At 39.4% G+C, this 25239-nt stretch overlaps 1 protein-coding gene across 2 annotated transcripts; it reads right to left on the bottom strand.

Annotated features, from left to right (window-relative positions):
- Positions 1-291: 291 nt before the first annotated feature.
- Positions 292-25149, bottom strand: LOC129709714 (kelch-like protein 31). 2 transcript variants are annotated; one of them, XM_055656240.1, is made up of 3 exons: positions 25042-25149; positions 5415-6615; positions 292-2353 (listed from the first exon to the last, which is right to left on the bottom strand). In XM_055656240.1, exons 2-3 carry the CDS (start codon positions 6599-6601, stop codon positions 1621-1623), a joined length of 1920 nt encoding a protein of 639 aa, XP_055512215.1. In that variant the 5' UTR covers positions 6602-6615; positions 25042-25149; the 3' UTR covers positions 292-1620. The 2 variants fall into 2 exon arrangements, with proteins under 2 accessions (XP_055512215.1, XP_055512214.1); XM_055656239.1 differs by lacking the exon at positions 25042-25149 and adding an exon at positions 14908-15057.
- Positions 25150-25239: the final 90 nt, after the last annotated feature.

Below are 25239 nucleotides of genomic sequence, written 5' to 3'. Positions count from 1 at the left end.
GACCAGTTCTGATGCAAAGTCACCAACTTTGGCATAATTTCCAGCAAATGTTCTGTAATCGCAGCACCAGGTTTGTTTTCTCCTCTCTCACTCTTAACAGCTCTCATTCATATCTATTAATGTTGATGGCTTTGGAAAACATTGCATCAATAGACCAACCCTATCACAAATATCCACTTTGTTTTCTCCAATCCGCTCCTCCCGTTTCTTAACGTAAACCAATGTTTTCCTAATTCTGACGAAGACCTTAAAGACTACCTTTATTTTTCTCTCTCCACTGCCACACCACCTGCTGTGTATTTCCAGTACTTTGATTTGTGACTTGTCTTTTTGAAATGGATTATTATAATTTCCACCAAGGAAATCAAATCGATTTTAACACTTTAAAAAAAAATTAAAGGAGAAGGAAAACTAATTTCAATTTAGTTGGGAGAGGGAAGTATAAAAATGAAGGTGCAGATAACATCTGAACCATTTGATCCAAACATCTGTTTTCTCAATTTTTTCTCACTTTATAGTTTAAAACATGCTTTAGGAAGTGATTAAGAGCATCCTGTCTCCCATAAACTCTGGAATTACAACATACCTTCTCTTCTTAATATATAAATTCTACGTTTTGAAAACTAACGTTACTCGGTTGATTTCAAATATTAATGTTTCTTCGCAGCCTTTACTTTTATTGCAAAGATGATCAAACTCGACAGTTTTTGACATTCGCACAACCAGTAATGTAATTATAATGTTTCAATGTTGCCCTTTTAAAATCAACTCTGTAAGCCCGAACAATAAATTTAAAATTGTTGAACTTTCATCGCAGTCTTTGACGTTTGTATGAAAAATTTAAATGATCAACAGAAGTGGAACCTCTACGCCTTCACAGTTGTTTCAACTGTTACCAGAGACGTTATCTAAACACTGTTAAATGTTCACCAAAACCATTTAAAGGTGCTTTTGGGAGAGGAACGGCCATCACTAATCAATAGAAGTTAAGACCTTACCTTCTGTGTACAAACGTTCGCTATCTCAGAGATGATAAAAAGGGAGAATAGAATTGACATGGATGTTCTTTATCTGACTTCCAAATTGGAGACATAATCGTATGTTTTAAACGCATTCTACATTTTGTGGGCTCTTCCAGACTTGGGTTGGCTAATATTGATGCAACTTTACTGAGTTCGAATTCCAGAAGTAAAAATGGATCCATTCTTCGCTTATATTTCATAACAGAATCAAATAATACATTTGATAGTAGCTGTTCATGTGGAACTGTGTCTTGTAGGACTGCGGAGAATGAACCATTTCATTTTGTTCAATGGATATTTGTTGGTTACTCACAGTACGTATATTTGACGAAAGTTTTCTTGAATTGAGAATAAAAAGATCTCTGCAATTCACTTTGTAGATTAAGGTTAAGGCTGAAATTGGAGTGGTAGAAAGATTCGTCAAACACATTTGTACAGATGAGCCTTGTGTGTCATAAGACAGATCCACCCGCTGCTTCTGGCTGATCTCAGATAGAATCAATATTCAAAGAATGGGACATCAGGGTTTGGATTCCTGAGTGGATTTTGAACATGGGTGGTATTGGGGGGGGGTTTCACATTAAAAATATGACGCTCATCAGATACTGATTGCTGCAGATGCAACGGAACTAGCTCTGGAATCTCGAAGTTTGTTGTTGGGTAACATGATGGTGCAGCAAGAGACGCCCACGGTGGCTTCTGGCAGCTCATCTTGCTCGATCCATTCATTCAGATCGGGATTGTAGACTTGGATACAATTCTTGTACTTCTTTGTACTTTCGTTCCACCCTCCGACTAGATAGATTCTGTCATTCAGGGTCGTTGCCCCGGCTGTGCTCACACCAATCGACAGAGGCGCCACGTAGCTCCACTGGCCATTGTAGGCAGTGTAGCGTTCAATCGTTAACACATCGACTCGCTCACCGTGTGGCCCAAGCTGACTACCACCCATCACATAGGTGCAATCGCTGAGGGTAACGGAACAGTGCCAGCCTCTGGGGGTGCTCAGGCTGCTGCGGTCTTTCCACACATCTGTTGTAGGGTCGTAGGTGCAAACTGTGCGAGAATAGCCATTGTTGATGTAGCCACCAGATACCAGGATCTGGCCGTCATTCAATGCAGAAGCATGGCAGCAGCGGGCGATATCCATCGGAGCCTTCATCTGCCACTGGTTGGTGGAAGGGATGTAGCATTCCACCGATGCGAGGGGACCTTCTAAATTCCGACCTCCCAAGGCAAAAAGAAGGCCGTTATAGGAGCACATGCTGAAGTGGGTTCGCTTCTGGAGCATGCTGGAGAGGTGAAACCAACTGTTGAAACGAGGGTCATATCTGAAAAAGACATTAAAGGAAAATCAATGCATCTTTCCATTTTTGGAAAGACCAGATCATGCTCATGATTTAATAAGATTCTTGATTTTTGCACATTAATTGGTAAACAAGTAATAACAAGATGCATGAGTACAACGTTTAGGGTCGAGACCCGTCTTCAGACTGATGTCAGGGGAGGGGGCGGGACAAAGATAGAATGCAGGCGGAGACAGTAAGACTAGAGGGAGAACTGGGAAGGGGAAGGGGAGGTGAGAGAATGCAAGGGCTATCTGAAGTTAGTGAAGTCAATGTTTGCCACCTCCAAAGGGATCCCACTACTGGCCACATTTTCCCATCTCCACTCCTTTTTGCTTTCCGCAGAGACTGTTCCCTCCGTAACTCCCTGGTCAACTCGTCCCTTCCCACCCAAACCACCCCTTCCCCAGATACTTTCCACTGCAACCGCAGGAGATGCAATACCTGTCCCTTTACCTCCTCCCTCAACTCCATCCAAGGACCCAAACAGTCTTTCCAGGTGAGGCAGAGGTTCACTTGCATCTCCACCAACCTCATCTACTGTATCTGCTGTTCCAGGTGTCAACTTCTCTACATCGGCGAGACCAAGTGCAGGCTCGGAGATCGTTTCGCTGAACACCTCCACTCAGTCCGTCTTAACCTATCTGATCTCTCTGTGGCCCAGCACTTCAACTCCCCCTCCCATTCCCAATCTGACCTTTGTCTTGGGCCTCCTCCATTGTCAGAGTGAGGCCCAGCGCAAATTGGAGGAACAACACCTTATATTTTGCTTGGGTAATTTACACCCCAGCCGTATGAACATTGACTTCTCTAACTTTTCTCTCCTCCCTTTCCCCTTCCCAGTTCTCCCTCTAGTCTTACTGTCTCCGCCTACATTCTATCTTTGTCTCACCCTCTGCCCTGTAATCAGTCTGAAGAAGGGTCTTGACCCGAAACGTCGCCCATTCCTTCTCTCCATAGATGCTGCCTCACCCGCTAAGTTACTCCAGCATTTTGTGTCTACCATCAATTTTACCAGCATCTGCAGTTCTTTCTTACATATAACAAGATGCGTGTTGGTAGCTATCCACTACACTACACATGCAGTAAAGATAATAAGAGATAGATTTATATAACAATTTCTATCAATTAATGTCAGGTATGCTATAAGAAATAGACCAAGGAGTATTTCTATTTGACTCCCTTTGTCACCATTTATAATTTAACTGATACATTAAAATGACTGCATATTAAGGAAGTACCTTATTGGTCTTTCTCGAGATGGTGAAAGACAGACCAATTTTACTTATATTAATTATGCCTTGGTTGTTCTCACAGGTTTAATGGAAGAAAGAGTTTTAGCCAGTTGCTTGCAGTGAGCAGCAAGACTTTTAGTGACTCTGAAATGAAATGTGCTTGTATGGTACATTATGCATCTGGGATGTATCTAAAGATATGCATTTTTTGAAACAGGCAATTCATAATTCCAATATCCCAAATAACTTGTTAGTGTCCTGTAGTCATTCCTGCAAGGAATTCAACAGTTCACAGGAGTGTCCAAAACTCAGCAATCTGAGACTATCCAGATAATCTCATTTTTGTTAATGCTGGTTGAGAACTGACTATTCGCCAGTTAAAAAAATAAAATAAAATAACAGCAATTTTTTCCATCAACCTAATTTACAGATGGAGCCGCGGTTTAAGTTTTCCTCTGAAAAACGGCACCTCCAAAAACACAGAATAATCAAATCACAAATAGTTTGAAACATCAAGCTTTTTGACTCAGAACGATACTACCAATTGCATTAAACAGATGAAGGTGAAGGGATTAAAAAGTTACATCTACAACAGTTTTATTAGGAAGCATGAAATTCAGATTGAATAAAAGGATGAACATTGCCATAATTATAATTGAAAGTCATCCTTCTCTTGGAAGCTTGTTGCTTTATTGATTAATAAATCATCTTTATATTCTGATTTAAATACTTCAAATACCCCGATTTAACAGCCTGCATTAGGCCTGGAATTACCCAAAGATTAAACAAAAGCATGCAAATTCTCATAAAAGTCCAGAATATTGCTGCAGGAACCTCATGGGGAAAGTTGGGAGCTTTCAAAAAATCCCCAACAAGCATGGAAATATTGTCTTTTGGTGTCTAATCGAATACCATCCGGTTTTTAGTCTTATATATTTAAATCCTAACCAATCCCTGGTGTTTTATTTAATGTCAGTGGTACCTGTATTGGTGTACTGCACTTAAAACCTTTAAAATACAAACCTTTCAGTACTGAGGTAACTTTACCTATCAGATTAGAAACTAGGATGTCAATGACTTTTGTATTTTATGAATCCTTTACATTTAAAAACAGTACATTAAAAATCTGTGTATTGCATTATGCTTTCTTGCAATGTGCCGTAACTCCACCAACAGAAATAGAGATAGTGGTTTAAGTTGTTTAATTGCAGCTGGAGTTCCAGAGAGGTACAGTGGAAATGTAATACACCTCAGCTTGATTTCTCTTCCTCCAGAGAATCTTAACACTAATAGTTCTTGCAATTTGATTGTTGGCAGATTGAGAATTTATCCCATTTGTGTTTAGATGTGCAAAATTAATTATCGCATTGGCTGTAATGTATTTAAGAATATCCTGAGAATATAAAAGATGTAATTTTTTTAAATTAAAATAAAATATATTAAGGTAAAAACATTTCATGTATATCAGTCGTACATTATTAATATTATCAGTTGTGGATTGATTCTGCTTCTAGTTTTTTTTTATAGATAGGGAGTAAGAGAGAAAGAAAAACAAAAGGCATGATAAAAAATGAATGGAATAATTTACTAATAATACATCATTGGAGATAGGTTTGTAAATTATAAAGTATAACTTTTCATCTAATCCTGAGTTCAAGCTTCAGTTAGGTTCCCGTGCTGGACCGATCTACCCCATACAAGGTGTAATTTTGCATGTAAATTCTTCTATTGCGAAAAGCTCAATCCTTATTTTTCAAAGCTTTAAAACCCTATGCACTAACATATTCCATAGGATAAAAAGTGATGTTTACCTGCTTAAATTGCTGACAGCATGCTTAGCCTGGTTTCGAGCATCATTTTGATCTTCACCACCAGCCATGTATAAGAAGCCATCCATTACCACAACACATTGATTGAAGCTTTTGGCTGGCATTTCTGCAAGTTTGTTCCATCCATTTTCAGGGTCTCGGTATAAGATTTCTCTGCTCAAAGCCTTCTCAGTCAAGGCTGGTCGACCACCCACGGTTATCAGTGCCTTCTGTCCTCCTCTCAGCTTTGTTCTTCTAGACTGCATCATATTCTGTTGATGAGGCAGGAGATGGTAGTTCATGGCATTAACTAGGAGTCGATGGCAATCTGGATCTTTCATCATACATGGGATAGGTTGAACATGACTGACCAGATCATGAGCTGAAATGGTACCAAATCTGATATTACTCAACAAATCAGCTGCCTGCTTCACCCTCTTGGAGTCGAATTGCAACCACTTCATTGCAACTTGGAAAGCAGTGAGCTCAGAGGGCAGTTGAAGACAATCGTCCATCAACAAGTCACTAATTTGGTCATAAGTCAGCTTCATAAATTGATCATTCTCTGAAAACTCCAAGAAATTTTCACGGATGAATTTCCTCACTGACTCTTTAACCTGGTTAAGTCCATATGTTCCAGCAATGTTTGAGATATACATGCAGTTTTCTACATTAATTTCTTGAACAAGGAAGTCAGTGCACATGTTGATCAAGGTATACATTTGGAATTGAGTGGCGGTAGCAATGGTGCATCCGATGGTATAAAGAGACAAACTGAGTGTCCCTGTGTAGGCATAGGTTATGACGGTGGCCAACCCTAAAGCTGATACATCATTGACATCTACACTTTGAACAGATGGATCTTTCTTTAACATGTTGCGAAAGTAATCACTGCAAGCTGCCATCACCACTTTATGGACATAATAGGATTTGTTTTTAGTGGATAGTGTGAGATCAGAAAGGAGTCTCTCCTGGCGCATCCTGCTGATTTCCTCCAAGATGAATGAGCCATGGTTGGGATTGGAGATTTCTGTGGCTGTACATCGAAATCCATTTGATCCACTATCAAAGAGAGTGTTAAGGTGGTTCAGTTGGTCAATATCAATAGCTGTTTCCTCAACAATGCTTATTTTTGGTAATTCATTCTTCTCACTTTTATTTTTTTTGGTACTTTTTTTCTTCGGTGCCATTTTGACAATCCAGTCTAGAAGTAGAAATGCAATAGTTTCAATTATAATTCACAATCCTATTGCTCCATCAGGTTTTAAAATGCAGAATCAAACCACATAAACACTTTGTAATTCAAAATATCAGATTTACAGTTTAGGATGGGAATCTGGTTGCATGATGTAAAAAGGGGGGGGGGGGGGGGGGGGGGTAAATTGTTCTTTTCATTTGCAGTGAACTTTTAATGAATGGCCAAATATGATTTTTTTTTTTAAAGTAACCATAAACTATTCGAGTGTTTTACATGGTAGACAAAAATGCTGGAGAAACTCAGCGGGTAAGGCAGCATATATGGAGCGAAGGAAATAGGCGACGTTTCAGGTCAAGACACTTCTTTTACAATTTATTTTACTCTGTTGAGCAGTGATAGGAGCAGAATTAGGCCATTCAGCCCATCAAGTCCACTGTCATTCAATCATGGTCGATCCATCTCTCCCTCTCAACCCCATTCTCCCGCCTTTTCCCCCATAACACCCGACACCCATACTAATCAAGAATCTATCTATTTCTGCCATAAAAATATTTGTTGACAAATGTCTGATTCACTGAAGTGCTTTGCCCATAAAAGATTTCTAATTTGAGAGTAAAGCAGTCATGCACCTGTGGTCCCTTTTTAAGAATGATTCATGACAATCATGGACTTGTAACGTTTTGGGTTCAATGCTATTAAATCTTCCTTCTCAATCAAAATCAACAAATTGTTGATGTTCTACATTTATTTTGGTTGGAATTATATAAATGAATGGCAATATAATAGTGATCCCAAGATTTATGACCGGAACTTATTGACATTTAAAAAATAATAAAGTAAGATGTAACTAAGAAAATGGACAACGGAGAGCCAGTGGATGTAGTGTACCTGGACTTTCAGAAAGCATTTGATAAGGTCCCACATAGGAGATTAGTGGGCAAAATTAGGGCACATGGTATTGGGGGTAGAGTGCTGACATGGATAGAGAAGTGGTTGGCAAACAGGAAAGAAAGAGTAGGGATTAACAGGCCCCTTTCAGAATGGCAGGCAGTGACTAGTGGGGTACCGCAAGGCTCGCTGCTGGGACCGCAGCTATTTACAATATACATCAATGGTTTGGATGAAGGGATTCAAAGTAGCATGAGCACATTTGCAGATGACACAAAGCTGGGTGGCAGTGTGAACTGTGAGGAGGATGCTATGAGAATGCAGGGTGTCTTGGACAGGTTGGGGGCAGTGGGCAGATGCATGGCAGATGAAGTTTAATGCGGATATATGTGAGGTTATCCACTTTGGTAGCAACAACATGAAGGCAGATTACTATCTAAGTGGCATCAAGTTGGGAAAAGGGGAAGTACTACGGGATCTGGGGGTCCTTGTACTATGAAAGTAAGCATGCAGGTAGTTCAAGTTCAAGTTCAAGTGAGTTTATTGTCATGTGTCCCTGTATAGGACAATGACATTCTTGCTTTGCTTCAGCACACAGAACATAGTAGGCATTTACTACAAAACAGATAAGTGTGTCCATATACCATAATATAAACATATACACACATGAATAAGGTTCAGCAGGCAGTGAAGAAAGTGAATGGCATGTTGGCCTTTATAACAATAGGAATCAAATATAGGAGCAAAGAGGTCCTTCTGCAGTTGTACAGAGCCCTAGTGAGACCACACCTGGAGTATTGTGTGCAGTTTTGGTCACCTAATTTGAGGAACGACATTCTTGCTATTGAGGGAGTGCAGCGTAGGTTTACAAGGTTAATTCCCGGGATGGCGGGACTGTCATATGCTGAGAGAATGGAGCAGCTGGGCTTGTACACTGGAGTTTAGAAGGATGAGAGGGGATCTCATTGAAACATACAAGATTGTTAAGGGTTTGGACACGCTAGAGGCAGGAAACATGTTGGGGGAGTCCAGAACCATGGGCCACAGTTTAAGAATAAGGAGTAAGCCATTTAGAACGGAGACAAGGAAACACTTTTTCTCACAGAGAGTGGTGAGTCTGTGGAATTCTCTGCCTCAGAGGGTGGTGGAGGCAGGTTCTCTGGATGATTTCAAGAGAGAGCTAGATAGGGCACTTGAAAATAGAGGAGTCAGGGGATATGGGGAGAAGGCAGGAACGGGATACTGATTGGGGAAGATCAGCCATGACCACATTGAATGGCGGTGCTGGCTCGAAAGGCCGAATGGCCTACTCCTGCACCTATTGTCTATAAGATCAATAAAGCAAGTGATAGACAGATGCATGCAGCACAGTGGCAGAACATAATGGATTACTATAGTTGCATGCAGCACAGTGGCAGGACGTAATAATTACTTTGGAATTCATGACAGCTCAACAGAATTCTTAATTTGAATGTAATTTTCCAAAATATCAATGGACAAAACATACAGTGATAATAACATAATAGATAAAGTGAGTTATCAATGTGATAATAAGACATTCCTGGTTAACTAGTGTTTTCTCCAGCAGGAGTGCCCGAAGATTCACAAATTTGAAGATGTGAATTATTGACTAAATGATGTCGCTAATATTTACATTTAACCAAGTTTCATATTTTGTTTAGATCTCACAAATTTTCCGTTTATTTCCTCTGAAATGTCTCAGAAAGAATGTTGTTTCGCCTCTTTTACCTCAACCACACTGGGTTGTAAAGATAGTAAGAGATCAAATACATACTGTATAATGTTGCCAAAAAGGCAAGTCAGCCTGAATATTTGGTACATTTCTAAATTCAGCAGAGGATAACCAAGGCAATGAAAAGGAAAGGGAAAATGAAATATGACAGTGGTCAAGAGAGGAACATTAATATGTTGTATAAGCTGCCCAGATAAGCAAAAAGATAAGAAGTTAATGTAGATTTCTTTCAGTAGGAGACAAAAGGAATTTGTGTGGCTTCATCCTAAATTGATGATTTGAATGAGGGGATCAAGTGTAATATATATAAATTTGCTAATCTTAGAAAGTTGGCTTTGAGTATGATGCAGAGAGGGTTCAAATAGATATGTAGTGCTGAAATGGATGGGTCTAAACATGGCATGTGATATATTATGTGGAAAAGTGGGATGTCATTCACTTTGGTAGTAAAATAGAAAGGGGTAAGAGATTAATATTTGTTTATATTCAGTCACGGAGCCTGGATCCGACTGACCAAGTCTATGCTGATCATCAAGTATCTGTTGAGTATCTGCAGAGTTGATGTGGACAAGCTTTTCCCTTTGAGAATAGGGAAGATTCAAACAAGAGGACATGACTTCAGAATTAAGGGACAGAAGTTTAGGGGTAATATGAGGGGGAACTTCTTTACGCAGAGAGTGGTAGCGGTGTGGAATGAGCTCCCAGTGGAAGTGGTGGAGGCAGGTTCATTGGTATCATTTAAAAATAAATTGGATAGGCATATGGATGAGAAGGGAATGGAGGGTTATGGTACGAGTGCAGGCAGGTGGGACTAAGGGGAAAAAAATTTGTTCGGCATGGACTTGTAGTGCCGAGATGGCCTGTTTCCGTGCTGAAATTGTTATATGGCTATCTGGTTACACTGTAACACTTATCCTGTATTTTTCTCCCAGATTCCAAACAACTCATCCCAGATCCTACCACTCACCTACACACTGAGGGCAGTTTACATTTGACAATTGACTTACAGTGCCATAATGTTTGGCACAAAGACTCATCATTTATTTATTTGCCTCTGTACTCCACAATTTGAGATTTGTAATTAGAAAAAAATCACATGTGGTTAAAGTGCGCATTGTCAGATGTTATTAAAGGGTATTTTTTATACACTTTGGTTTCACCATATAGAAATTACAGCTGTGTTTATACATAGTCCACCCATTTCAGGGCGCCATAATGTTTGGGACGCATGGCTTCACAGGTGTTTGTAATTGCTCAGGTGTGTTTAAATGCCTCCTTAATGCAGGTATAAGAGAGCTCTCAGCTCCTAGTCTTTCCTCCACTCTTTCCATCACCTTTGGAAACTTTTATTGCTGTTTATCAACAGGAGGACCAAAGTTGTGCCAATGAAAGTCAAAGAAGCCATTATGAGACTGAGAATTAAGAATAAAACAGTTAGAAACATCAGCCAAACCTTAGGCTTACCAGAATCAACTGTTTGGAACATCATAAAGAAGAAAGAGAGCACTGGTGAGCTTACTAATCGCAAAGGGACTGGCAGGCCTAGGAAGACCTCCTTAGCTGATGACAGAAGAATTTTCTCTATAATAAAGAAAAATACCCAAACACCTGTCTGACAGATCAGAAACACTCTTCAGGAGTCAGGTGTGGATTTGTCAATGACCACTGTCCGCAGAAGACTTCATCATGAACAGAATTACAGAGGCTACACTACAAGATGCAAACCACTGGTTGGCTGCAAAAATAAGATGGCCAGTTTATAGTTTGCCAAGAAGTACTTAAAAGAGCAAACACAGTTCTGGAAAAAGGTCATGTGGCCAGATGAGACGAAGATTAATTTATATCAGAGTGATGGCAAGCGCAAAGTATGGAGGAGAGAAGGAACTGCCCAAGATCCAAAGCATACCACCATAACTGTGAAACACGGAGGTGGGGGTGTTATGGCCTGGGCATGTATGGATGCTGATGGTACTGGCTCACTTATCTTCATTGATGATACAACTGCTGATGGTAGTAGCATAATGAATTCTGAAGTGTATAGACACATCCTATCCTAAGTTCAAACAAATGCCTCAAAACCCATTGGCTGGCGGTTCATTCTACAGCAAGACAACAATCCCAAAGGAACAAAGGAGTTTTTCAAAGCTAAAAAATGGTCAGTTCTTGAGTGGCTGTCAATCACCCGATCTGAACCCAATTGAGCATGTCTGTTTATATGCTGAAGAGAAAACTGAAGGGGACTAGCCCCCATAAATTAAAGATGGCTGCAACACAGACCTGGCAGAGCATCACCAGAGAAGACACCCAGCAACTAGTGATGTTCATGAATCGCAAAGGATATGCAACATAATACTAAACTTGACCACTTTCATTTAAATTACCTTGCTGTGTCCCAACTGCAATGTAGAAAATCTAAATGTTAGCTCGATTTCTCTTACCAACAGAAGGGGCCTAACCTGTTGAGTATGTTCAGCACGTTTTGCTTTATATTAGAAAAATAAATAGTGCGTTTGATTTATTATTTAACTTTATTTCTAAGGACAGAAATCAAGGGTGACTTTCGCTCTGATGGGCGAAAGCTGGGATTAATGCTTTGGATTTTATAATGTATCATAGGTCTGAAAGAAAGACCGGATCTTTAAAAAGAGGATGCAGCCCCTTACCCCAGCTCAACGTTAAAATAGAAGGTTACTAAAAAAAATACCGACGGGTGGACTTCATTCCAACGAAATCTATTAATATTCTCATGTCGTCAGTCGAAGTGCAAATAGAACTCCGGTGCAACTGGAAAGAAACGCTGAATGCAGATCCTTACCATGAAAAGCAAGAAGCCCACATTTGACTGACAACAGGTTTAATGTTTTTCTAATTTTAAAAAAAGCTTCAATTTGAGCGACCAGCAACACGGGTCAGTAAACAAGTAGGAACTTTCTGTTTTCCTGTACGCTATTAGGCTTAGATTTTTTAATGCATATTAAGAGGATAGCCTTGCCAAAAATTAGCCGCTATATTAATGAGGTGTTGTACTACAATGTATGTACTGCGTCTTTTAATTGCAGCTTTCTTTCAGCAATAAATTAGTTTATATGGATATTATTTGTCCGTGGACCCTCGTCTATGGTCACATTGCTTCAATTCATCAGAAAGGTAATAGGCTGTAAAACAAATTAATCATCAACTGTCCAGGATCTGTTACCGCAGGGAAATATTTACAAGCAAGGTGGTCAGTAAATAATGCAATTAGAACGAAGAAATAAATAAAGTTGAACCTTTTTATTGGAAGGAATACCCACGGTGGAACAGTCTATGCCCGGATATGTCAGATCAGGCAGCACGGTTTCCCGTATACATAATTATATATGAAAACTCTCCCATTTTTGATTTGCAGTTCAAGGCTACTATATATTAAACACAAGACGTATCTGTCCTCACAGTCAATTGAGCTAAATGGAGTGATGTCTCTCAAGATATTAAAAATTTGGACATTGATGATTAGTCTTTCCAAATAATTAATTCATTCATCCATTGATGTTACATTCTGTTGAAAGCCGAGTATTTAAACCTAATCTTGTTGACATCTGAATTAAAGATGATTTCCTTCCCGTCCCCCAAACATGCCAACAGTTGAAAATACTGTAAAAGTACAAGTTTATACAAAAACAATGAACATTACTTATAATTCCGTAAATTGTTAGAAACATCCAGCACAGTGGGAGAGAAATATAATTAACGTTTCAGGTACAACGCCCTTCTTTGGAACTGGGAAAGCAAGAAAACAAGTTAGTTTTAAGTTGCAGAGCAACCACCCTTTAAGTTGCCGAGGTATGGATAGGACAAAGGAAACATCTTTGTTAAGGTGAGGCCAAATGGGTACATTGTGGTAAAAAGAGCCCTTTTTTTTCTTCTCCCCGCCCCCCATCAGTCTGAAGAAGGGTTTCGGCCCGAAACGTTGCCTATTTCCTTCGCTCCATAGATGCTGCTGCACCCGCTCAGTTTCTCCAGCATTTTTGTGTACGGCCAATAGTACTGGTGGGAAAGAACTGCAGATGCTGGTTTAAATCCAAGATAGACACAAAATGCTGGAGCAACTCAGCGGGACAGGCAGCAACTCTGGAGAGGAGGCATGGTTTCGGGTCTGCCTATCCCGCTGAGTTACTCAAACATGTGTGTGTCTATCTAGCAGAAGAAGTCAGTTCTAATGAACACAGAAAAAAACGAGTTACTTTAAGGTCTAAAATTCGATATTGGGTCTGGAAGGGGTGCATGTGCAGCGTGCCCAGATTAAAAATGAGGCAGTTTTCCTCATCTTTAGTCTGAAGAAGGGTCTCGCCCAGAAACGTCACCCATTCCTTCTCTCCAGAGACGCTGCCTGCCCCGCTGATTTACTCCAGCATGTTGTATCTATTTTCGCTGTAAACCAGTATCTGCCATTCCTTCCTCCACATTCCTCAAGCTTGCGTCGAGCCTCATTTTAAGAGTACAGGAGGTGTGAGTGGGATTGTTGCTAAAAATGGGAAACAGAAAGGAGATGCTCCGGGGGAGGTTTGTTTTATTTCTCCTTGGTGGAGAAGACCGCAGTACATTCGACTCGAAGAAGTAAGTGAATCGCTGCTTCACCTGGAGGAATATTTGCGTGTAATTTGTTCTTCAAATTCCTTTAACCGTTTGGAGATCTAATAGTACGCACCTGCCCATGATTGCATTTCGGGGTCTTATGTTCAATCATTCGCTGAAATTTGATTATCCTTCTAATATCGTATCTACAACTTCTCACAGGTCTAAGCGTTTCTTGGAACAATCCACGGGCCCAATCATGAGTGTTCCCAGCCATTTCTGTTTCTATTTCAGATTTTTAGCATTTACAGGTTTTCTTTTCATTCACGTTACTTAGCCTGGAATCCATTTTTTGGCGAGGAGATTTAGAAAAAAATCATGCATGAAACGTAACCCAGAGGATATTGAATTTCTGGCAGGGCAACAGCGAACTATGTTGAACTTCTCAGCTGCTCGGTTGCTAAAGTATCTCAAGACAGAAATAGAAACATGGGCTCTGGCGCAGTCGGAATTGTTTCTCAAATGGGTCACTTTCACATTACCAGAAAGGGGGGGGAACAATTTGAAACAATGAACTTGAGGTAGAATCTTATTTTAAAGTAACGGATAAGTTGTTACTGGTCATTTGAAACTCACTACTTTTCATCGCGTTCACCAGCCCAATTACGTCCCAAGTAATTTTAATATCGATGCTACTTCCATTTGTAATTTAAATTTGATGCAGAGATGAATAATACTAATGAATAAAATAGAATGAGCAGCCATACGAAGAATAGTCCAGTTTCAGATTCTCCAATGTAGAGGAATACTTGGGAACAAATCATGAAACAGCAAAAGCATCGCTGCAAAAAATTGTTAGAAAGTCTCCGAAATTCGACACTTTATTTCAAAACATCGTTTTAAGCTCTCTCCGTGAATGGAAATTAAATCTCAAGGAAAACCTTTACATTTTGCTTACCATTAATCAACACTGTAAATCGAACACAGATTTTCCGCTTGTGTTAAGTGGCCATAAGCTGCCTACAGATCCACATGAATAATTATTTGACCTGGAGATGTTCCTCGCAGTTATTCCGTTAAACTCTGTTTTATGAGTTCCTTACCTTAGCTAGTAAAACTTGCCGAGAGGTGCTTTCAGGAGAGAACTCCAATTCCGTGCACAGGTCTTGGAGGAGCTAGGAGATAGTGAGGATTGGATGACAAAACGCTCAACTCACTGACGTTGTAAAAAAAATCTCACTCCAGCAAGAAGCTGTGGTATTATGGGAACTGGAGACTGTTTATAACATTGGTTGGATATATTACGAAGTATTTGCAGCATAGAAACTGGCTATTGGCCCCCAACAGATTCAAGCTTCTATTTATACTCCACTGGCCGCTTCTTAATCTAATCATACCATTCTCTCGCCTGTTGCTCAAGTGGAAGTCTTCAAGAGAGGAAGGTTCTCGATCTGAAACGCACCCATTCCTTCTCTCCAGAGATGCTGCCTGTCCCGCTGTTACTCCAGCATGTTGTGTCTATCTTCGGTTTAAACCAGCATCTGCAGTTCCTTCCTACATATTCAAGAGAGGAGGCAAGTATTCTGTCCCAGGGGAGGCCAACAATGGGCTATTATGGACGCCACTCTTCCTGAATTCATCTGTTGCCCGTTTTGTCCTGGCCCTCTCTATCTTTCAGTCTGAAGTAGGGTTCCGACCCAAAAACTAACCTGTTCCTTTTCTCCAGAGATGCCGCCAGACTCGCTGAATTATTGCCCCCCCCCCCATCCATTTTCCTACAATTTCAAGCAGGGTGCAAGGCCACCACATTCAAGTGCAGTTTCTTACCACTTCAAGCAGGGCGCAAGGCCACCAAATTCAAGTGCAGTTTCATACCACTTCAAGCAGGGTGCAAGGCCACCAAATTCAAATACAGTTGCATACCATTTCATGCAGGGTGCAAGGCCACCAAATTCAAGTGCAGTTTCATACCACTTCAAGCAGGGTGCAAGGCCACCAAATTCCAGTGCAGTTTCATACCATTTCAAGCAGGGTGCAAGGCGTTTTTACTTCAACCCAACCCCCATCAACCATATGCAGTGCTTTTACTTCAATCCAACCCCCACCAACCATTTGCAGTGCTTTTACTTCAACCCAACCACATTTTCATTTTCAAACCACATTAAGGGCACTCAAGGTCAGTAAAACCACTCAGTTTAGTAGACATGTGTTCAGTGCTATTCACAGCTCAGTCTGAGAGACGTGACCCTCTCACTTTCCCCCATCTTGCAGAGACTGACTGAGGCACAACACTTCTGGGTTTTATAGACCCTCCCCCCTCTCACCAGCAGGGGCAGCAGAGAGAATCTCAACATTTCTTAAACATTAATAACTCTTTTATTTTTCATCGATGGGAAAAATCCTCTTGTCTTGCACAGCGGAGGGGGAATAAGATGAGTAAGACGGCCAAAAATCACAGCCATAAATGGCAGCGTTTTTTCTAAAATCATGAAACAGAAAAACAGGAAGTCATCAAGATCAGACTTTTAGTAATATAGATACATTTTTGTTTCTGTTGTTTTTGGCCATCTTACTCAGTCCCCCTCCGCTCATCAGGTGCAGAGGATTCTTCCCATCAATGACAAATAAAAGTCTTATTAGTGTTTAAAATATGTTGAGATTCTCTCTGTCAATCACGCCATGAAGGCCACGCCCCTTCCGGTGGGAGGGGGAGGGATTATAAAACCCAGAAGTGTGGGTGTCGTTGAGTCTCTGCAAGATGGAGAGGTCACTACTCTGAGCTGTGAATCAACTGAACACACTGAATTTCTGCTGAACTGGGAGTGTGGTGTTTATGTGGTGTTTTACCCTGCTTGAAATGGTATGAAACTGCATTTGAATTTGGTGTCCTTGCACCCTGCATGAAATGGTATGAAACTGAAGTTGAATTTGGTGGCCTTGAACCCTATTTGAAGAGGTATGAAACTGCACTTGAGTTTGGTGGCCTTGCCCCCAGCTTGAAGTGGTATAAAAATGCACTTGAATTTAGTGGCTTTGCACCCTGCTTGAAGTGGTATGAAACAGCACTTGAATTTGATGGCCTTGCACCCTACTTGAAGTAGGAAACTGCACCTGAACTTGGTGGCCTTGCACCCCACTTGAAGTGGTAAGAAACAGCAGTTAAATTTGGTGGCCTTGCACCCTGCTTGAAATGGTAGGAAACTGCATTTGAATTTGGTGGCCTTGCACCCTGCTTAAAATGGAATTTCAAGGAATATCCGTGAGTCAACCGCCAGCTCACCAGCCGTGAGTGAGCTGCCAGCACATCAGGCTTGAGTGACTGAGCTGCCACCCCAAGAATCCATTTTGCCCACAATGTCCATAGTAGCCCTCTGGAAACCAGTCTCTTCAGCCCACAACACTGATACAGTACTAGCGCACCAGATTTGGAATTGGTGGAGAGGTAGAATATTGCGTTGGGGGACCAGCCCTCCTGTGTGAACATGGGACCCAACGGCTCCCACTTAGTCTAGTAATATCTAAACAATTAGTAGTATTAAATGCATTTTGGCATGTGACTCGACACAGTGATGAGTTTATTATAGCTATGTGTGTTTGAATAATAAACACTTGAGCAGGAGCGTAATAATTATCTGTGGATTTATTTCTAACTAGTAATCATATCTTCAGGGAGGAGGACGGTAAAGTTAGGAAAATTTGAAGGATGCCACAGATGATAAAGGAAACAAATAAAGCAGCCACATATTTGAGTGGTGACTATAGTGTGAACAAGATAGGTGGTTGATATAACTTTTGTGTTCACAGGCAAATCTTAAAATTAATAGTTTCAAGATGACTTATGCCATTACTAATGATACTCCATTGTTGCCAATTCAGTTCAACCAAAGAAACCTGTACTGGTACAGTAGAATGTTTAAAAATTGTTTTAGTTTTAAGGGAAGTGAGTCACAATAGATCATATTTACATGCAATAAAATAACCATAGAACATATTATATCTGATCCAGTGATGTGTTTTATAGACATATTTTCTAAATCTCTCTGATGGAAACCGATGAAACATTTTGTAAATTCGGTTCAGTTATGAATTGTTAAGCTGCTTTATTTCAAGCCAAGATGACTGTGCAGAAGAACAGCTGCAATGACCAGGTTCCAATCTGCTGTTAATCAATATGCAAAAACAAAAAATAAAGAGCATACCACACTGATTGACATCAGTTAGTTAACTTACTTAAACAACACTTTGCATTTATATAGCCATGTCAATATAGTAAAATTACTCTTAATGCTTATATAGTGAAAGACAGACACTGGCCAAAAACTGATATTAACGTTGTAAGACAATATAGATTTTCTCCAGGTTCTGTTCCTGTGAAGAGTTTGTAAACTGAACAATTCACGTTAGAAATGTAGCTTCAAACCCAGCTCCCATATGGCGGAAGATGCCTGCAGACTAGTCAGCAGTTGGCAAATCCATCATGCCACTTTCCCTAATGCTTGCTTGTATGTGTGTATGGACTATGCATATGTCATGCATACATAATTTAGGAGGACCTCTAAGAAAATAAGAGAAATTAAGAAGATGATCAAAAACTTGGACAAAGCTTTGTTATATTTGTACAGAGAAATGAAGAAAAAAGGAGAACAGAGAAACACTGAATTTGCAGCAAGATAATGCCTTTATTTTTTTCCATTCTGTATCTGCAAGAGCATTTAGCTGTACTGAGGCTAGATGTCCCACAATTAGTGTTTGCAAATAATGCTGGATTTGTGATCATCATTCCCTACATCCATATTTGTGTCTGTTATTTCCAATGGACAAAACAACTAAAAACAAGGTTAGTAAAGTAGCTCTAAAGTAGGAGATCTAGAACCTTGTGCATGGTGTCAGGATACCAACTTGGCTCTTAACATTAGCATGACAGAAGAGTTGATTGTTGACCTAAGGAAGCCAGAAGGTGAACACAACCCTGTCCTCATCAATGGAGCTGCTGAAGCGATGGTCGTCAGCTTCAAGCTCTTAAGCACCAGCAATCTAACCTGACCTCCCTTCACGGTCACGATTAACAAACTATATCAGTGTAGGTATTTTCATAGGGGTCTGAAAAGATTTGGTACAGCCGTGAAATTTTATTTGAACATCTGCAATGTGCTGTAGAAACATCTGCGATGTGCTGCATCTCAGCCTGGTATGGCAACTGTTCTGCTCTTGTCTGCTTGAATCCGCAAAGTGCCTGCACCAGCTCAGTTCATCACTCCTTCCATCCAGTCCATCTTTAGCATGCGATGCACCAGGAAGACTGAAATTATCAACAACTTGCCTGTCGTCTTGGTATTTCTCCCTTCTACCTTCTGGGAGAAGATACGCAAGCTCAAAGCTAGATGTTCAGATGTAAGAACAGCCCCCCCCCCTAGTTAACTCCTGAACCAATCGCATCTTCCACATCCTGTTCGTGAGGTTGCTGGCACCTGCACTTACTCTTAACTCTACCTCTTTCCATTAGTCTGTTATTGTACTTTAATTTTATTTTACTCCATCTGGACGTTACAGTACAATTTTGCATCATTCTGCTATTTTGCACTTCTTGTTGTATTGTATTTGTGATGACTGCATGTACACTGGATATCCTAGAACTGTGTATTCTCATTTTAGTTTAATACTGCAGGGATCATCCAGAGTTTCTAAACATATTTGCACATTAATAGAATAGACCTCATTAAGGACACAAAGTGCTGGAATAATTCAGTGGATCAGGCAGCATTCCTGGAGAACATGGATAGGTGATGTTTCAGGTCGGTACCCTTATTTGTGTCCTTTTTTGTAAACCAGCATCTGCATTCCTTATTTCTATTTCTGGACCTCGTTCAGGGATCTCCAAGAAGTGGCCAATAAGTAGAAAGCAATATTTTTGGCAAGGCAATAAACATATAAAAAGCATTGTACTCATTTAGCTTTAATTGATATTCCTGTTGAATATCAAGCCGAGGGATATTTGTGTTGTTCGAATTAACATTTACACGCTTCAAACACTTTTTATTCATCAAGCCAATTCCTGTCATTCAAGGGTTGTCTTACCAAGGGAGACTAAATAGTTTGGATCTGTAGTTCTTGGCGTTTAGAAGAATACGGGTTGATCTTATTCAAATGTATGATATCCTAAGGAGCCTTGACAGGGTAGATGTTGAGATGTTTTCAGCAGTGGGAGTGTCTTGAACAAAGGGACGTGACGACATGGTAAAATGCCTGTCATTTGAAACTGAGGTACATAGAAATTTCTTCTTGCAGAATATGGTGTACTTCTGAAATTCTCTGCCCTAGTGGGTAGCGGAAGTTAGATAATCAGAAGCATTTAAAATAGAGCTGGATATTTAGAAACAAGGAACTACAGATGTTATTTTACACAAAAAGACACATAGTGCTGGAGTAATTTAGCAGGTTAGGTAGCATCTCCAGAGAACATGGATAGGTGATGTTTTGGGTCTGATTGTAGGTGGGGTAGAAAGAAAGCTGGAAGAGTCTGAAGAAGGGTCTTGACCCAAAACATCACCCATTATTTTTCTCCAGCTGAGTGACACCAGCTTTTTGTGTCAAGCTGGAAGAGAAGATGGACAGGACAAAGGAGAGGATGTTGGTGTTTATAGTTACCTAAACCTGGAGAGACATTTTGTACCCTTTTCTGGATAAACATTTGATGTATTGAGGTATAGAGGTAAATGGAGAAAGGGCACTGTAGAGGAATTAGAGCCACTATAGATCAGCCATCAATCATATTTAATGATGGGGAGGTTTGAAGTGCCTGATGACCTACTTTTGTTCCAATTATCTTACATTAATTATTTTGAAGAACTTACTGGGTGGGCATCAAGATAAGATTGAAATCGCAGTCGGCCAGCATCGGTGGAGGCGATGGACATGTTTCAGGTTAGGACTCTTCTTCTGGCTGCTGTCAGTGTCAGGGTCCCTGCTTGATCCGGTGGCAATATTGTCGCAGGTCCTGTCTTGGAAGCCGTTGGGTGCATAGGTGCACTGATGCCTCCAGTCTGAGGGCAGATGGGAGCGTGGTTGCGCCCTGTAGCATCAGTGGGGGTCCCGGTCTTCAGATGTGCAAGCTGTTGCCTGACCAGATTAATATTTTCAGCATTTGCTGTTTAACTTCAGATTTTTAGAATCTGCAGTATTTTGATTTTGAACTAAATTACACATTTTTTACCACATCATTGTAAATGGATCATGTAATTGTGTTATAATTTTTATCTTCCATCTTCAGCTGCATTGTTAATGACTGGAACATCAGAATTAGCCATATTTGATAAATTGCACAACTGCAATTAAATTTACAATTCCACTGATATCAAAGCATATGTGCAGCAAGAGATGGCCTGACAAATAACATTCATATCGTACAAAAATCAGACACTAACAATTTCTAATTTAAGATGTTGCTTTTAATATATTTTCTTCAGAAGATATCCAACTGCTTTTTACAATATTCCAGTTTCAAAAAGGTGCCTTCTCTTTCTCTGCCTGGGGTTGCTCTCACCCTGTTTGCATAAAACGTAACAAATTCTCTGTCCTTGACTGTCAATAAGAATACCAGACTTCCAGTTTCCAATTGTTGAGCGTCACCATTAACCAGAAACTTAAATGAAACAGCAAAATAAACCTAAGTTCGAACAGTACACCTGTAGCATGTGGCTCATTTCCTGACTCCACAAACCCATATGCCTCAGAGTAATGTGTGACGGAACACTCCCTACTTGCATGGATGAGTACGGTCCCAACAACACTCAAGAAGTTGATATAATCCAGGCCTAAGAAAGTGGTCAACCGATTGGCACCCCTTCCACCACCTCAAGCATTCAATCCCTCCTGCACTCCAGTGTACACCATTTGCAAATACACTGCACATATTCATCCAGGCTACTTAAATAGCACCCTGCAAACATGCAGCGTCTGTTATCAAGGACATAGGTAGAAGTTCATGGCAACATCAACACATTTGTTTCTTTTTAAGCCATACACAATTCTGACTTGAAACTATATTGTGATTGTTTCCTGTGTATACATCCTTGAACCCTCTACCCCAGTGCTTCTTAAACTATTTCAGTGTCATTCACCCATGAGTCTTTATCACAACATTTCATTCACTCTTGACTAAATTTTCTTGTTTTTTGGTAATTTTCGTCTTATTCTCCCTTGTGTATAATTTTATATATAATTTATTTTGTCACATGAACAAAAAACATAAATTAACTCATTTCTTGAGTATTTATTTTATTCACCATTTTGAACATCCAAAAAAAAAAGTAAAAACTAGGAGTGAAAAAAAAGTTTAATTACCACTGGAGTTGGAAAATCATTCTATAAAAAAACATTCTAACGTCTAAACACTGGGCCCCATCCTACCCTTTCGGGCTTTGATTACTGTAGTATTTTTCTTGGAAAACTAGCTCAAAAAACCATTGAGTATGTGATTTAATATATTAGTATCTAACTAATATTACTTTCTATAACTCTCCACGGCAAAAGCTCACAATACCACCAAATATCAACTTGTCATATTTGGTATACCTCTCCAGAAGCTGGCTCTTCCAAATCCAGATATATTTTAAAGGTTGTGCATGTGTACTGACATGTATATGTCACATGCGTGCTCAAAACATCATCACAACATTGTGTATTGCCAAGTTGTGAATATCTGGCGGCCTTCCATCCTCCCAACCAGGAGTGACAAAAAAAATTAAGAACAGAAAAATTATTAGAATTTTTCTAGTTTGCGTAAAGTTAGTAAACAACTGTCTTAGAACATAGAATTAGATTCTTAGAAACAATGTTTTCTTATTGTGTATGTCTTTTTAAATGCATCATCCACCCTAAAATTAGGCTTCTATTATTATTAGAATTATTTTTAGAATAAAATTAGAAGTACTTAGAAATCAAAAGTTAAAACTGAAATTGCCACCAATCAGTTAGCAACTGCACCACAGAGCAAATATTTTTAATATTGTTTTAAATAATGTGGATTTTGTAGCCATAACTGATATACTGGATATGCTGACCTTAATGTTTGAACACAATGACCCATTTGCTGTGGCCGTGTCTGCAGCAGTGTTGGTGTAACCAGGGTTACCAATTCAAACTCACAAAATACTAAAGTCGCTAGAATAGAAAATGCAGAATATCACAACAAGAAAATGGCACAATCTAACTTTAGATTGCCTAAAAAACGGGGCTCAAATCTCCTTACGGCACGGCACTACCTAGAATTCATGTTGCTTGATGCAAATAAGTGCTGGTAGATTGAAGTGCAGTAAATATATATAGAATTCTAATTCTAGTAGAAAAGTAGCTACATTGGCACTCAAAGTAAAGTTACAGTTCAACAGTTGCCTACGGCAATCCTCCAGTGTTGCCAATTATAAATTTATGATCCCACTAGCTCGTCAGGTCTAAAAGATTATATTACAGTAAATTTGGGAAATATCCTAGTTTGAAATTAGAAAACCCAAAGGTAGAGAGAAAAAAAATGTATCAAATTTCCAGCTCCACTGCCATTAAAACAAATAAGAGCTTACTAACCACTTTAATGGCAATGCCTTTTTTAAGTATAGAAAAATATATATAAATATCTGAATAAATTAAGTCACTCACCCTTCATTCGCCCCTCTAGTTTCATTCACCCCAAAATAATTTAATTTGCCCTTGGGTGAACCATTCCCCAGTTTAAGAAGCACTGCATCTACCCAACAACACTGGGAGTATTTTCACAAAAAGGACTGCAGGTCAAGAAGACATGGATGGATAATAAAGCAAAGCCCACATTCCACAAGTGAATGTTAAAGTTTTCCCTTTCTCACATCAGCATCCACGCACTGAACTTAACAATTGCCGTGACGTTTGTGTTATGAAATTATACCTACTTGTAATTGGGTTGAATAAACTCATTCCACAAATGTTCTTTACAGACCATAGAGAGTGAAACCATTGAGACATTTTTTTAAATCTATGGATTCATACTGGAAAATATGAATGTTGAGTAACAAGTGATTATATATTTGTTGTAATAACATCCTTTGGTCAATTAGCTTGCCAGAGTTATATATGAGCATTATTGAGAATAATAGTTTTAAAATAGAGGAACAATCATAATTGTTATCATTTTCATATTACATAATATTTAGTGGGTCAAATAGACTATTTTAAGGTAATTATCGATTAAATGTCTGTTGAGAGGGAGGGGAAGTGTGTAAACAAAGTATTTTTGCATGAAGATGGGCAATATCTGTGTGTACATACATTTTATCTTTTTTAAATCATTCAGCACCAAATTTCTTCTTTTAAAAGCACCCTCCCCTACATATCAACTTAAAGGATCCAAAATAAACAAATGACATTATTATTATATGTGCAAACTGCTTAATGTTCGATGACTCGTAATTCAGAGTACTTTGGTGTATCCTTACCGTTATCAACTTTGTTGCTTCTTTTTGAAATATTTAAGAGTATGTTTTACCTTAGTATGTTTTGCCATTTACATAATGGCAAAATATGAATTTAATATGACAACTGTTAAAATGTGGATTAGGAATATGATGGACATAGCACGCCTTGAAGAAATGAGACTCCGACTAATAGATAAATATGACCAATTCTTAAGGAGTTGGTCTCCTTTCATCGACTTTTTGGAATCATGTGATGCAGCGGTACCGTAAGGATTGCTGATTTCAGTTCATGACGCGGATAGAGCTACATCTCCGAATACAGATTTTATCAAAGGGGCCTTCTCTTCTATTTCTTGTTGCTCTTCTTTTTTTATTTTTTATATACTTCACGTTTTTCTACTCTCTACCATCTATTTTTCCACTTTTTCCCCTTTCTATTGTTTTCTTTTTCTTGTCCTCCTTACTTCCTTCTTATAACATAAAACTATAATGGCAAAATATGAATTTAATATGAAATACGAGTTTAATTTCGTTTTGATATGTTAATAATAGAGAATAGATGCTACATAAATATATTGTCACAGGTGACAATCTATTCTCTATTAATAACAGCAAAACGAAATTGAACAAGATTCATATTTCGCCATTAAAAACGATGGTAAAAAACATACTCTTAAAATCATTTTGATATGTTATTAATAGAGAATAGATGGTACATACATTTATTGTCACATGTGCATAAGAGTATGCATTAAACTATTTGGGGCAAGACTCAGAACAGGGCCATGAACCTACCGTGAACATTGTTTCTACTTTGGGTACACTATTTAGCCTAATTGGCGACTTTACGTGCATTTTTGGGGGTGCCGCATGATGATATTTTACAAAGCATCACGACTGATTAGTTCCAGTAGCTGGAAGCGGCCGATCCTCGTATCCAAACAAAATGCCGCCAGCATCAGGCGGGCCAGGCGGCGCCATTGGTACATGTTC

This window comes from Leucoraja erinacea, chromosome 26, assembly GCF_028641065.1.
Source record: "Leucoraja erinacea ecotype New England chromosome 26, Leri_hhj_1, whole genome shotgun sequence".
Classification (NCBI taxonomy): Eukaryota; Metazoa; Chordata; class Chondrichthyes; order Rajiformes; family Rajidae; genus Leucoraja; species Leucoraja erinaceus.
The sequence above is the reverse complement of the archived record's forward strand: the minus strand, read 5'-3'. Positions and strand labels throughout refer to the sequence as shown.

Bases quoted from the DNA above. Each gene is read 5' to 3' on its own strand.
- LOC129709714 (XM_055656240.1), bottom strand. From the start codon at position 6,601: ATGGCACCGAAGAAAAAAAGTACCAAAAAAAATAAAAGTGAGAAGAAT. The intron at 2,354-5,414 runs GTAAACATCACT...TGTCTTTTTCAG, and splicing joins GCTGTCAGCAATTTAAGCAG to ATATGACCCTCGTTTCAACA.